Genomic DNA, 12,936 nt, shown 5'->3' with positions numbered 1-12,936 from the left:
AATATGTTGGACCCAGAGGCTGGTGGGGTGGGAGGTGAGGACCAGGGGAACCCTATTCCTAGTGGGGTGGCGGGAGGATGGAGTGAGAGCAGATGTGCATGAAATGAGGGAGATGCATTTGAGAGCAGAGTTGGTGGTGGAGGAAGGGAAGCCCCTTTCCTTGAAAAAGGAGGACATCTCCCTCGTCCTAGACTGAAAAGCCTCATCCTGACAGCAGATGCGGCGGAGACGGAGGAATTGCGAGAGGGGGATGGCATTTTTGCAAGAGACAGGGTGAGAAGAGGAATAGTCCAGATAGCTGTGAGAGTCAGTAGGCTTATAGTAGACATCAGTGGATCAGCTGTCTCCAGAGATAGAGACATAAAGATCTAGAAAGGGGAGGGAGGTGTTGGAAATGGACCAGGTAAACTTGAGGGCAGGGTGAAAGTTGGAGGCAAAGTTAATAAAGTCAACGAGCTCAGCATGCGTGCAGGAAGCAGCGTCAATGCAGTCTTCGATGTAGCGAAGGAAAAGTGGGGGACAGATACCAGAATAGGCACAGAACATAGATTGTTCCACAAAGCCAACAAAAAGGCAGGCATAGCTAGGACCCATACGGGTGCCCATAGCTACACCTTTAGTTTGGAGGAAGTGGGAGGAGCCAAAGGAGAAATTATTAAGAGTAAGGACTAATTCTGCTAGAGGGTGGTAGAGGGGAACTGATTAGGTCTGGAATCCAAAAAGAAGTGGAGAGCTTTGAGACCTTCCTGATGGGGGACGGAAGTATATAGGGACTGGACATCCATGGCGAAAATAAAGCGGTGGGAGCCAGGGAACTTAAAATCATTGAAAAGTTTGAGAGCGTGAGAAGTATCACAAACATAGGTAGGAAGGGATTGAACAAGGTGGGATAAAACCGTGTCGAGGTATGCAGAAATGAGTTCGGTGGGGCAGGAGCAAGCTGAGACAATAGGTCTGCCAGGACAGGTGGATTTGTGGATCTTGGGTATGAGGTAGAAACGGGAAGTGCGAGGTGTGGGAACTATAAGGTTGGTAGCAGTGGATGGGAGATCCCCTGAGCGGATAAAGTCAGTGATGGTGTGGGAAACAATGGCCTGGTGCTCCTTAGTGGGGTCACGATCGAGGGGTAAACAAGAGGAGGTATCCGCGAATTGTCGCTGTGCCTCGGCAAGGTAGAGGTCAGTACGCCAGACTACAACAGCACCCCGCTTATCGGCGGGTTTAATAGTAAGGTTAGGATTAGTGCGGAGAGAGTGGAGAGCAGAGGTTCGGAAGGAGTAAGGTTGGAATAGGAACAAGGTGCGGTGAAGTCAAGACGGTTGATGTCCCGTTGGCAGTTAGCAATAAAGAGATCCAGAGCAGGCAGAAGACCAGAGCGGGGTGTCCATGAAGAAGAGGAGGGTTGAAGACGGGAGAAGGGGTCATCGGTGGGGGTGGAAGAGTCCTTGCCGAAGAAGTAGGCTTGGAGACGGAGACAGCGGAAGAAGAGTTCCGCATCATGGCGAACACGGAACTCGCTGAGGCGTGGGCGAAGGGGGACAAAGGTGAGGCCCTTACTGAGGACCGAGCGTTCTGCCTCCGACAGTTGAAGGTCAGAGGGGATGGTAAAGACCCGGCACGGATGAGAGCTGGGATCAGAGGGGGGAGGGGGGAGGCTGGGGTTGTCAGTGGAGAGGGGAGCGTTGGGGTGAGAGGAAGATGGAGCCTCTGAGTACCCAGGAGCTGACGATGGGATCTGAGGGAGACCGGATTGCAGAGTATTGGTGGGAGAAGGGGAGACGGGAATCACAATAGCAGCACATAAATACCCGGCCATTGTGCTCAGTGTAGACAACTGTACTATACTGGGCTGTACTATTCTACGTTCTGTTCTTATACTTTCCTGAGGCACCCACAAGACAATGGGACTATTTGCCCATGTCTGGGGATAGGGATGTGTATATACTAACAGCATCAGACACACCAATCTGTACATGAAAACTTCATGAAATTGTTATCCTGAGGATATAAAAGAAGGTGATCATCAACAGCTTGTGAACCTCTCTGCAAACAAAGTTCAAAGTAAATTTATTATCTAAGTACGTATATATCACCACATACTACCCTGAGATTTAATTTTCTTGTAGGTATTCACAGTTTAACAAAGAAATGCAATAGAATCAGTGAAAAACTTCACACAACAATGACTGACAAGCAACCAATGTGGAAAAGGAGACAAACTGCAAATACAAAAGAACCTGAATAATAATAATAAATAATACTGAGAACATGAGTTGTACAGTCCTTAAATATAAGTCCGCAGGTTGTGGAATCTCTTCAGTGTTCAGGTGAGTGAGATTATCCATACTAGTTCAGGATCCACACTATGGTAATAACTGGATAATGAATGCTGCTTTCTAGTAGCAGCGGTCCTGGAATCTTCAACTCAAGTTCTCAATATTACTTATTTATTTGTTTTCTTCTTTTTTTGTATTTGGAGAGTTTGACTTCTTTTGCATATTGGTTGCTATTCAGTCTTTATTGGGTGTAGTTTTTCATTGATTCTATTATATTTCTTTATAACCAATGGTGTGAATGACCACAAAATATTGACAACTCTTAGTATCAATGTAACAAGTCTGTATTTTGTGATTCTATTCTACACCTTTTTATGAATCCCAAAAAGAAAACCATATAGCTTTTCATTGACTTTCAATATGCAGTATTTTGCTTCTGCTGAAAAAGGACTCGTGTACTCCCCCTGCAGACTATGTAGATAATCTTACCAACATCTGCAAAAGCAAAAGGGCTAGAAATGCAAATCAGACAAGCAGTGGAATTAAACACGTGAAGTTCCTGGTAGTACAAGTATTCAGGTTTTTCTAGCATTTGCTAAAATGAACAATCAGTGTTAAATTGATAGTATATTTTCCTACACTGGCTACTCACAAGGAAAATGGCAGAGATATCACATAATGTTACAATTATCTATGTTATGTGTATGTGTATGTTATTTTATAAGTGCATACCAAACTCTTACATCATTTAGAGACATGGTAATGCTCAACAAATCATCTGCCAGAACTTCTAGATCTTTAGTAGCATGAAAATTATTGATTGGGAAATGCCAAACCAATTCTCCCCACTGAAGTTCATAGATAGGGTATATTGACAGATTATACAGTCGACAGGGTGAATGTGCAGAGCCTTTTCCACGGGGTTGGGAATCAAGAAATAAAGGGCAAATGTTTACGCTGAGGGGAAAAATTTAAAAGTACCTGGGAACTCCTACATGATGTTTCTATGAATGAGCTGCCAGTGATAAAGGCAATAACAGCAGTTAAAAGACACCTAGGACAGGTAGATAGACAGGAAAAGTTAAGAGAGATATGGGCCAAATGAGGGCAATTAGCTGAGATTGGCATCTTGGTCAGCATGAATCTGTAGGACCAAAAGACCTGTTTCTGTGATCTATTACATTAAGATACTATGATTCATTTCTCAATATGATGCACATAATTCTTCATCTTAAGGGAGGATAGAGGTGGTAATTCGCCCTTAGAAACCAAAACAGAACAAGAAGTTTTGTCTCACTGAAATACATGAGGCTGGTCTGAAAATACACCTCTATGCTATCCACGTTGAAGAGCTACCGCTGTCACAAGTGGTTAGAATCTAATTCCTTAGCTTGCTGGTTATATTGAAGTGATCTGGGATGGGAAAGGAGGTTAAGAGAGTGACACAAATGTTTACCTTCTGCATTTCTGAACTGTCAGTTCCCTCAGCACACCCCACCTGATCCCAGCTTCTATTTTCACAAATCTTCTAACACCATCACACTCTTGGTCAAAGGTGCTGACAATTTGCTATTTCAGCTTTGTGGTTAAAAGGCTTGGAATGTTTGCATGATTCCGTGCTGAAAGGAAGTGTAAAAGGACTTTTTGTGTCCACATTCCAGTTCAACCCCACACTAGTAGTTAGCAGTTGAACAAATTGTCAGGGGTGTTCTTTGCTTCATTATAATCGGGCAGCAGCCTCAGCCATAATGTAAGACAGAGCTAAAATGAGAGGTGAACAGCTTGTGGCTGTGCATCACAGAACATTATCCTGGGTGGGTCAATACCCATCCAGTAATGGAAAAGCTGTTCAAGTGTTTGCCAAATCGCAACTCTTTTCTGAGAGGGTAATTAAAGGGTGCACAGTGTGAAACATGGCTCATGGATCTTGTTTTCATGCCCAGTTGCTGACGCTAATGAAAGCACTTTTCAGCTGCTAGTAGAGGTTATGAAAGATTTTCATAACTATAGGACAATGTCACTGAAATTCATAACAAAGGCATTCTTTGAGGTTAACAGGAAAAGAGTGGCTGGGAGCCAGCAACTAAGCACCTTTCAACGTTAAGTACCATACTACCCTGAAAGGTGCTGTATGATTATGTCTATGCTGCAGTCGTGAAACTAGACCTGTGGACATGACTTCCTTAAGCCTGTCCAGATTCACAATGTCTTAATTTTGTGTACTTTTTAATTTGACGTTGAAAATAATGGAATGATAATCAGTATGTAAAGGAGGGTTGAAGGACTGGAGCAGAAAATAACCAGGATAGGTGGATGCATATGAAAGGGGTGATAGGCAGATAAGGGCAGTAATAATGTCAGAAGCTGGAAGGTGAGATAAACATCTGAAGATGGTGGAATATGAAAGAAGAGAACAGTAGGGCATGGAATAAAGGGAAGGACTGAGGTGAGGAAGGGCAGTGAACTATACAGACGTGAAACACATAATCCTTTCCTCAGTAGTTCAGTTTATAGCTAAGGGTGGATAGCAAAGGTGACCAAAATCGGAAGTCACAAATGTGACGCAGGTCCTTATTCAAGTGGCTGAGTCTGAAAGGAGTATCAGTGAATGTTCAACAATGTCATATCAGGAGATCCAAGAAAACATATCAAGAGAATGTATTGAATGAGTGGTGAGCAATGTCAATGTTTGAAAAAGACTGGCTTAATTGAGATACATTTAAATATCTTGCTGGTCTTAAGACAACACAACATGTTGATGTGGAGTGTCTGGTTTCAAGAACAAAGAATCCTAATTAAAAATATACACATTTCTCCATGAAAAGAATTGAAGAAAGGTGACAACCAACCAACATACAGGATATAAGAATGCATATAAAGTATATTTTCTTCTTCTTTCCTTCAGATTCCTATTCCCTACCATAAGACCATAAGACAGAGGAGCAGGTTAGGGCATTTAACTCATCAAGTCTGTTCCGATATTCGATCACGGCTAATATATTTCCCTCTCAGCGCTATTCTCTTGCCCTCTCCATGAAATCTTTGACGCCCTCATTAATCAACAATCTATCTGCATTAAATATACCCAATGTTCTAGCCTCCATAGCCATTTGAGACAATGGATTCCACAGATTCACGACCCCCTCACTAAAGAAATTCCTCTTCATCTCTGTTGTAATGGGGTTGTTAAAGCAACTTCCAATCTAACTATTCCCTCCAGAATACTGCAAGAAGTCAAGATACAAGCAACTCAGAAAAACCACAAAGTCAAACTCAAAAGCTTCTGTGAACTAGAGGTTAAGGTTGGGATACCTGCTATATAGAGGAACAAAGTAATAACTGGTCAGGGTAATGCTTACAAAATTAAATGTAGCAGCCAATATCCAAGACTTATTTTACATGCTTCTCAACAGCACATCAGAAGTGAGAATACAACTTTTGGGGAAAATGATCCTGGGAATCCTCAACTTTGAATCTACAAACGTTTGTAGGTCCTATGTCTCAAAGCTTTAGGTCATATATTTGCATTCTTTCTGCTGAATAATAGACTACAGGCCTGTGGTGAGTTGGTTCAGTGAAGAGTTGAGGTTATTGCAATGTCCAGCATTGAGAGACTTGGGGCTTCCACTAAGGTCTGAGTTAATCGAATCCTGAAAGGCACTGGTGTAAGAACAGATTTTTAGTAACTGCTGAGAGAACCAAAATAAAGAATTGATTTACAGAAGCTTTGGCCTGAGGAAAAGGAGATTGACTTTCAGTCATGAATGATGATTATATTACTAAAATTGTATTTATACAGATAACCATTAGACTTAACTTTTAAGTGGGAAATTAATAAAACAATTGTGTGAAAATTACAGGGCAGTTGCACACACCTTCACAAGGTTAATGGCACAACATTGCAATTTGTTCAGAAAATTTATTTGCAATTGATGGGGGCATGCTGCTGACTAATTTGTGCCATTATCACAACTCTGCCAAATTTGTAGCAAAGCTGGAAGTTGTATGAAGACACAAAACAAATAGTGCATTCTGATAAATGATTACTGACTACAGCTGGGTAGTTCTTTGTCTAAGGTGGTGGTGAGTGGCACTGGAGCGCCACAAGGGACTATCCGGTCTCCGTTTCTGCTCTCACTGTACACCTCAGACTTCCAGTACAGTTCTGAGTCTTGCCACTTGCAGAAGTTCTCTGATGACTCTCTGATGGTTGGGTGTATCAGAGCAGTCAGAGTACAGAGGACTCGTGGACAAGTCTGCAGAGTGGTGCGAGAAGAATTACCTGCTCCTGAATGTCACCAAAACCAGGGAGATGGTGATTGATTTTAGGAGGAAGAGGACTGTGATGAGTCCTATATACATTCTGGGAGAAGAGGTTGCAGTACTGGAGGAGTACAATACTTGGGTGTTCACCTCAACAACAGATTTGACTGGAAAACCATCACCATGGCCATTTAGATAAAGGAGATGAGGAGACTCTATATTCTAAGGAAGCCGAGTTCCTTCAATGTGTGCAGCAGGATGTTGGAGATCTTTTACCAGTCTGATGTAGTGAATGTAGTCTTCTTTGCTGCTTTATGTTGGGGGAGCAGCATCAGTGCTGGTGGTGCAAAAAGACTAAATAAACTCATCACAAACAAGAGAATGTTTGCAGATGCTGGAAATCCAAGCAACACAAACAAAATGCTGGAAGAACTCAGCAGGCCAGGCAGCTTCAAGGAAAAGAGTACAGTTGACGTTTTAGGCCAAAACCCTTCCGCAGGACTCCCCATAAACTCATCAGAAAGGCTGGATTTGTCGTTGGCTACAACCCGGACACTTTTGAGTTAGTGGTGGAGACAAGGTCACTGAACAAACCGTTATCTATTATGGACAATCTGGCACGTTCTCTCCACGACCTACTGAATAAGCAGCAGAGCACCTTTTCAAACACTCATTCAGCTCCACTGCCACAAAGATCGTTACAGAAAATCTTTTCTATCAAATGCAATAAGCATATACAACAGTTCATCTCTATGTGACAGGAGAACACACATCATAGTACAATAGTCTCTGCTTTATTATTTCGTACATTATCCTTGCACATTGGTACATTATTATTACGTATATTATTATTCTGTACTTTATTATTAGTTAAGTCTGCACACTGCTAAGTGTGTTTTTAAATGTTGCTGCTGTAATGAAACAATTTCCCACTTGGGATCAATAAACTAATTATTATTATTATTATTACTATTAGGACATCAATCTGAAGTATTAACTATTTTTCTCTGCATGGCTACTGTCAGAGCTGGGAGGATGTATAGACTTTATATGGAACCAAATAATGATATTTCAGGAGAGGTGGCAAATAGAGACACTGAGAGTAGACTCATAAAAGGAGAATTATAAGAAAAATTAAACGATGAACAAAAATGAATGAAATTTACCAAAAGGATGTTCCTCCTAAATAAAGGATATACTTTTCTTTGGCATACAGTATATAACATGAAACTTGTTAAAAGCTCCATTGCTTTCTTCAGGTTTCAGACCACAAAATGCAAAAGAACACACACAGGAAGATGTGTTTATTCTTGCACACTTTTCTTCTTGTCACTTCAAATATATCTATTGGATGACTGGATTGTGGGTTTGTTTTAGTAAGCAAGACCTCATAAATCTACAATATAAAACATATACCAACTGACATGTAATTCAAATCCAATACCTATCATAAAAAGAAAGACTTGCATTGATGGTGCCATTCAAGACCTTAGATGCCCCAAAGTGCTTTCCAGTCAATTATTTTGTCACTACTTATGAACCAATGTTCTTGACTAAATGACAGAAACATGCAGCCAATTTATGGACAGTACGCTCTGACAAGCTACAATGCGGGTGGGCATGGCCAAATAATCTGTGGTTACCTATAGTGATAGTAACAATGATTTAAACATAAATATTGCCTGATCCAGTAAGCATAATTCCCAGGTGTTCTTCAACATCACAAGATAGTTGAAACATGGCCATTATCAGTCTAGTGGCCATATTTAATATATCAATATCACCCTAACTCAACAGGATTGTACTCCAATATAATCAAGCAGCATTGCCTGCCAGTATAACTTAGTGGCACTGCATTTGATATATTCCACTTTAAACCATGGATCAATATACTTGCATGACCTATTAAACTGAATGCTCAAGTACACTGCGTACCACACTGGAAAATGATTATAGAAACATAGAAACATAGAAAATAGGTGCAGGAGTAGGCCATTCGGCCCTTCGAGCCTGCACCGCCATTTATTATGATCATGGCTGATCACACATGATATCTGATGCTGTGCTATGCTTAACATTGTTGCTGAGTTTCCATAATTTTTTTCTGAATTAAATATCTATAAAAGGCAAATAAGATTTTTAATATGCTTAATTTTGGAGGGAAATTTCGATGTGTACATAAGTTTGCGCATAAAACAGGAAACAAAATTTTTCCAAACTATCTGAAGGCACATTGGCCATACGCTTTTTTTCTTGACTTTGCAGGTTTTTTTTTAATATAATCTTACCAATCTGGGATCAACTTCTTCATTCAGAATAGCTTCATTCTTGATCAGTGCAACCCTCTGTGCAAATCGGCATGTTGAAATAGATTCCTGCAAGAGAAAAATAATTCTGTGTATAATTCAGCAACTAAATTTAAGGAATATAATGAGCCACATTCAACCTTTCAAACCTGTTCCATCATTCAAATGAAACACGAGTAAGGGAAATCTTAATTCCACTTAACAGCCTTGATTCCATTACCCCAAATAACTTGACAAGTCAAGTTCTGAATCTTAGCTTTGAAATTCTCAATTGACCCCCAAACTCCAAAGTTACTTGAGGGTAGGCATTCTAGAATATCAATTACATTTTCTGTGAAATGCTTTCTGACATTACCACAATAACCCAGATCAAACCTTTAACTTTACTGTCATTTGCTCTAGACCCCGCCACCAGAGGAAACAGTTTCTTTCCATCTTCTTTATCAATGCTTTCTATCATCTTAAATGACTCCTTACTATCTTCAAAGAGAAAACAAGTCTCAGTCAATGAAATTTATCTTCATAATTTCCTGTCAGAGAATGAATGAAATACCCTAATTGGCATAAAAGAATGCAAGAATATAAACAGTTTCAGGAGTGGGCAAGACCCTTTGCACTTGCTCCACCATTCAGTATGTCTACTTCAGTGTCATTTTCCTGCACAAACCTATATCCCTTAATTTCTTTAACAACTAAGAATCCATCAATTCCTCATGAATGTACTAAGCAACTGAGACTCCGCACCTTCTAGAACAGTGGTCTCCAACCTCCGGGCTGCGGACCAATACCAATCTGCGAAGCATGCAGGGGTGCAGCGGTAGCCAGAACGCACCCAGCACATCTTTTAGAAAAAAGCCAAAATAAACAAGCTAATTAATTAGGTGCCACCTGGCATGTAAATGTCAGCCCGCCACTGCACCGCTGCACCCCTGCATGCTTCGCAAATCGGTATCAGTCCACGGCCCGGAGGTTGGGGACCACTGTTTATGAGTAGCAAGCTTCAAGTGAAAAATTGGTTGATCAGTTTTTCCTGAGAAAATTGATCTGGATACCACAGCTGGAAAAACACTAACTCCACATCTACGCTGTAAAACGTCATTTGTAACTCTCAAAATGACTCATCTTCTTTTAAACACAAGAGTACAGACCCATATGACAAACTTTATTTTTTTTCTTTTCTTTTTATTCTATGCCTCATTCTTGCAACAGAGGCTGACATACCATTTGTCTCCTGATCACCTTCAATGCTTGCATGTTAACTTGAAGACAAACACCTTTTAAACTCACTATTTAAAAAACATAATCCAATTTTCTATTGTTTTTCTATCAAAGCAAATGGCCACAGATTTTTAAAAACGCAAACACGAGGAAATCTGTAGATGCTGGAATTTCAAGCAACACATATAAAAGTTACTGGCGAAGGCAGCAGGCCAGGCAGCATCTCTAGGAAGAGGTACAGTCGACGTTTCAGGCTGAGACCCTTCGTCAGGACTAACTGAAGGAAGAGTTAGTAAGAGATTTGAAAGTGGGAGGGGGAGGGGGAGATCCGAAATGATAGGAGAAGACAGGACGGGGAGGGATGGAGCCAAGAGCTGAACAGTTGATTGGCAAAAGGGACATGAGAGGATCATAGGACACGAGGCATAGGGAGAAATAAAAAGGGGAGGGGAAAGCCCAGAGGATGGGCAAGGGGTATAGTGAGAGGGACAGAGGGAGAAAAAGGAGAGAGAGAAAAAGAATGTGTGTATATAAATAAATATATAACGGATGGGGTACAGGGGGAGGTGGGGCATTAGCAGAAGTTTGAGAAGTCAATGTTCATACCATCAGGTTGGAGGCTACCCAGATGGAACATTAGCGTAAGTTTGAGAAGTCAATGTTCATGCCAACAGGTTGGAGGCGACCCAGATGGAACATTAGCATAAGTTTGAGAAGTCAATGTTCATGCCAACAGGTTGGAGGCTACCCAGACGAATGGGTAGCCTCCAACCTGATGGCATGGACATTGACTTCTCAAACTTCCGCTAATGCCCCACCTCCCCTCGTACCCCATCCATTATTTATTTATTTATATACACACATTATTTTTCTCTCTCTCCTTTTTCTCCCTCTGTCCCTCTGACTATACCCCTTGCCCATCCTCTGGGTCCTCCCCCCCAACTTGTCTTTCTCCCCGGACCTCCTGGTCCATGATCTTCTCGTATCCCTTTTGCCAATCAACTGTCCAGCTCTTGGCTCCATCCCTCCCCCTCCTGTCTTCTCCTATCATTTCAGATCTTCCCCTCCCCCTCTCAAATCTGTTATTAGCTCTTCTTTCAGTTAGTCCTGACAAAGGGTCTCGGCCCAAAACGTCGACTGTACCTCTTCCTAGAGATGCTGCCTGGTCTGCTGCATTCACCAGCAACTTTTATGTGTGCGGCTACAGATTTTTTGCTGCCTCCTTCTGCCATGTCCATGCTCATACCCATTCACTAAACATACAGTATATCATACCCTAAATCTCTCTGGATCTTTTTCAGTGCTTATACTGCTATACTGCTTCATTATAAATAAGCCATCTCTCCTAAGTTTGATCTCACAAAGGAAAATGAGAAACTAACCAATGGACCCCATCTTGTCCCAACTCTTTTCAGCCCATCTCAGATCCAGATTAGAATCATATGAGGTTTCATTCAAGCCCAACCCTCATATTAGAACAAGAACTCCCAGCTTTGCATAGAAAGTTTTGCCTCCTATCAATTGCTGTGATAGAAAACATTAACTTGAGGGAACGACATTTCAATTTCCATCCAGCAGATAAAGTTGACTGCAGTCATGAAGCCATAGAGTCACAGAGAGATACAGAATGAAAGCAGGCCCCTTTGGCCTTCTAAGTCCATGCACACCATCAACCACTCATTTTCAGTAATCCTATATTAATCTTATCTGACATTCTCATCAACTCCCCCCCAAATTCCACCCCTCATCTATAAAAAAGGATCAAATTATTGTTATCAATTAACCTACCAACCACACATCTTTGGGACGTAGAAAGAAAGTGGAACACCCAGAAGAAGCCCATGTTGTCACATGGAGAATGTGATAACACCAAACAGGTAACATCTGAGGTCAGGATGGAATTTGGATCTATGACTCTGTGAGGCAGCAGCCCTACTAGCTGTCTCTCTGTTTGTAGCATTATATAATAAAGGAGCTAAAGAAAAATAGGGAACTACAAACCAGTTAGCCTAACATCATTAGTGCAGAAAATGTAAGAACCTATTTTCAAACTAATATAATAGAGTACTTAGAAAATAATTATCAGATTAGGTAAAGTCAATGTGGATTTTTGGAAAGGAAATCATGCTTAACAAATCTGTTTGAACACGTAGAGTGTAACTAGAAGAACAGATTAGGTTGAACCAGGGGATTTCACACTATTTGAATTTCCAGAAGGAGGCACTCAAAAGATGATGTATCATATAGGTGATTATTAAACAAACTTAAGTACACAATATTGAGGATAGGATACACGTGTAGATTTACAATGGAATACAGAGATAAGAATTAAGTGCATAAGGTTGAGGTTCGAAGGCTGTACTGAGGGCTCCCACAGCTATTGGTGCTTGGGCCCTGACTGTTCACAATCTACGTTAAAAATTTGAAAGAAAGGATAGTGTGTAACATAGAGTTATAGAGCTATTCAACTCAGAAAAATGCCCTTCAGCCCATCGCATTAAGAGCCAACATTTTTACCTACCTGTACCAATCCCATTGCCTGCATTAGGACCATATCCTTCTCTATCTTGCCTACTTAGTTGTCTGTGTAAATGCCTAATAAATTGATTCCACCAACTCATCTGCATCACATTCCAGACATCAATTGCACTCTATGTAAAATACTTACAGTTAAGTTCCCTTAAAAATGTCCACCTCTCACTTTAAATCTGCGCGTTCTCATTTTTGAAACCGCTACCATAGCTAAAAAATACTTTGACTAGCTATCCAAAAACGTCTTACAATTTTACGTACTTCCATCAGATAAAACTGTTATGCCTAAGTTTGTTCATGATACAAAGCTAAGTGGCAGTGTGAGAGGAGGTGGACAGTCA

At 41.1% G+C, this 12,936-nt stretch overlaps 1 protein-coding gene across 5 annotated transcripts in view; it reads right to left on the bottom strand.

Annotated features, from left to right (window-relative positions):
• Nucleotides 1-12,936, bottom strand: part of kif6 (kinesin family member 6) — a 610,920-nt gene that overhangs the window by 460,709 nt on the left and 137,275 nt on the right. For all 5 annotated transcript variants that reach the window (XM_072247507.1, XM_072247523.1, XM_072247530.1 and 2 more), the window contains exon 9: nucleotides 8,828-8,914. In XM_072247507.1, coding sequence (XP_072103608.1) covers nucleotides 8,828-8,914 — 87 coding nt within the window. The remainder of the gene's footprint in view (nucleotides 1-8,827; nucleotides 8,915-12,936) is intronic.

The sequence above is a fragment of the Mobula birostris genome, chromosome 2, assembly GCF_030028105.1.
Source record: "Mobula birostris isolate sMobBir1 chromosome 2, sMobBir1.hap1, whole genome shotgun sequence".
In the NCBI taxonomy this organism is placed as follows: Eukaryota; Metazoa; Chordata; class Chondrichthyes; order Myliobatiformes; family Myliobatidae; genus Mobula; species Mobula birostris.
The sequence above is the reverse complement of the archived record's forward strand: the minus strand, read 5'-3'. Positions and strand labels throughout refer to the sequence as shown.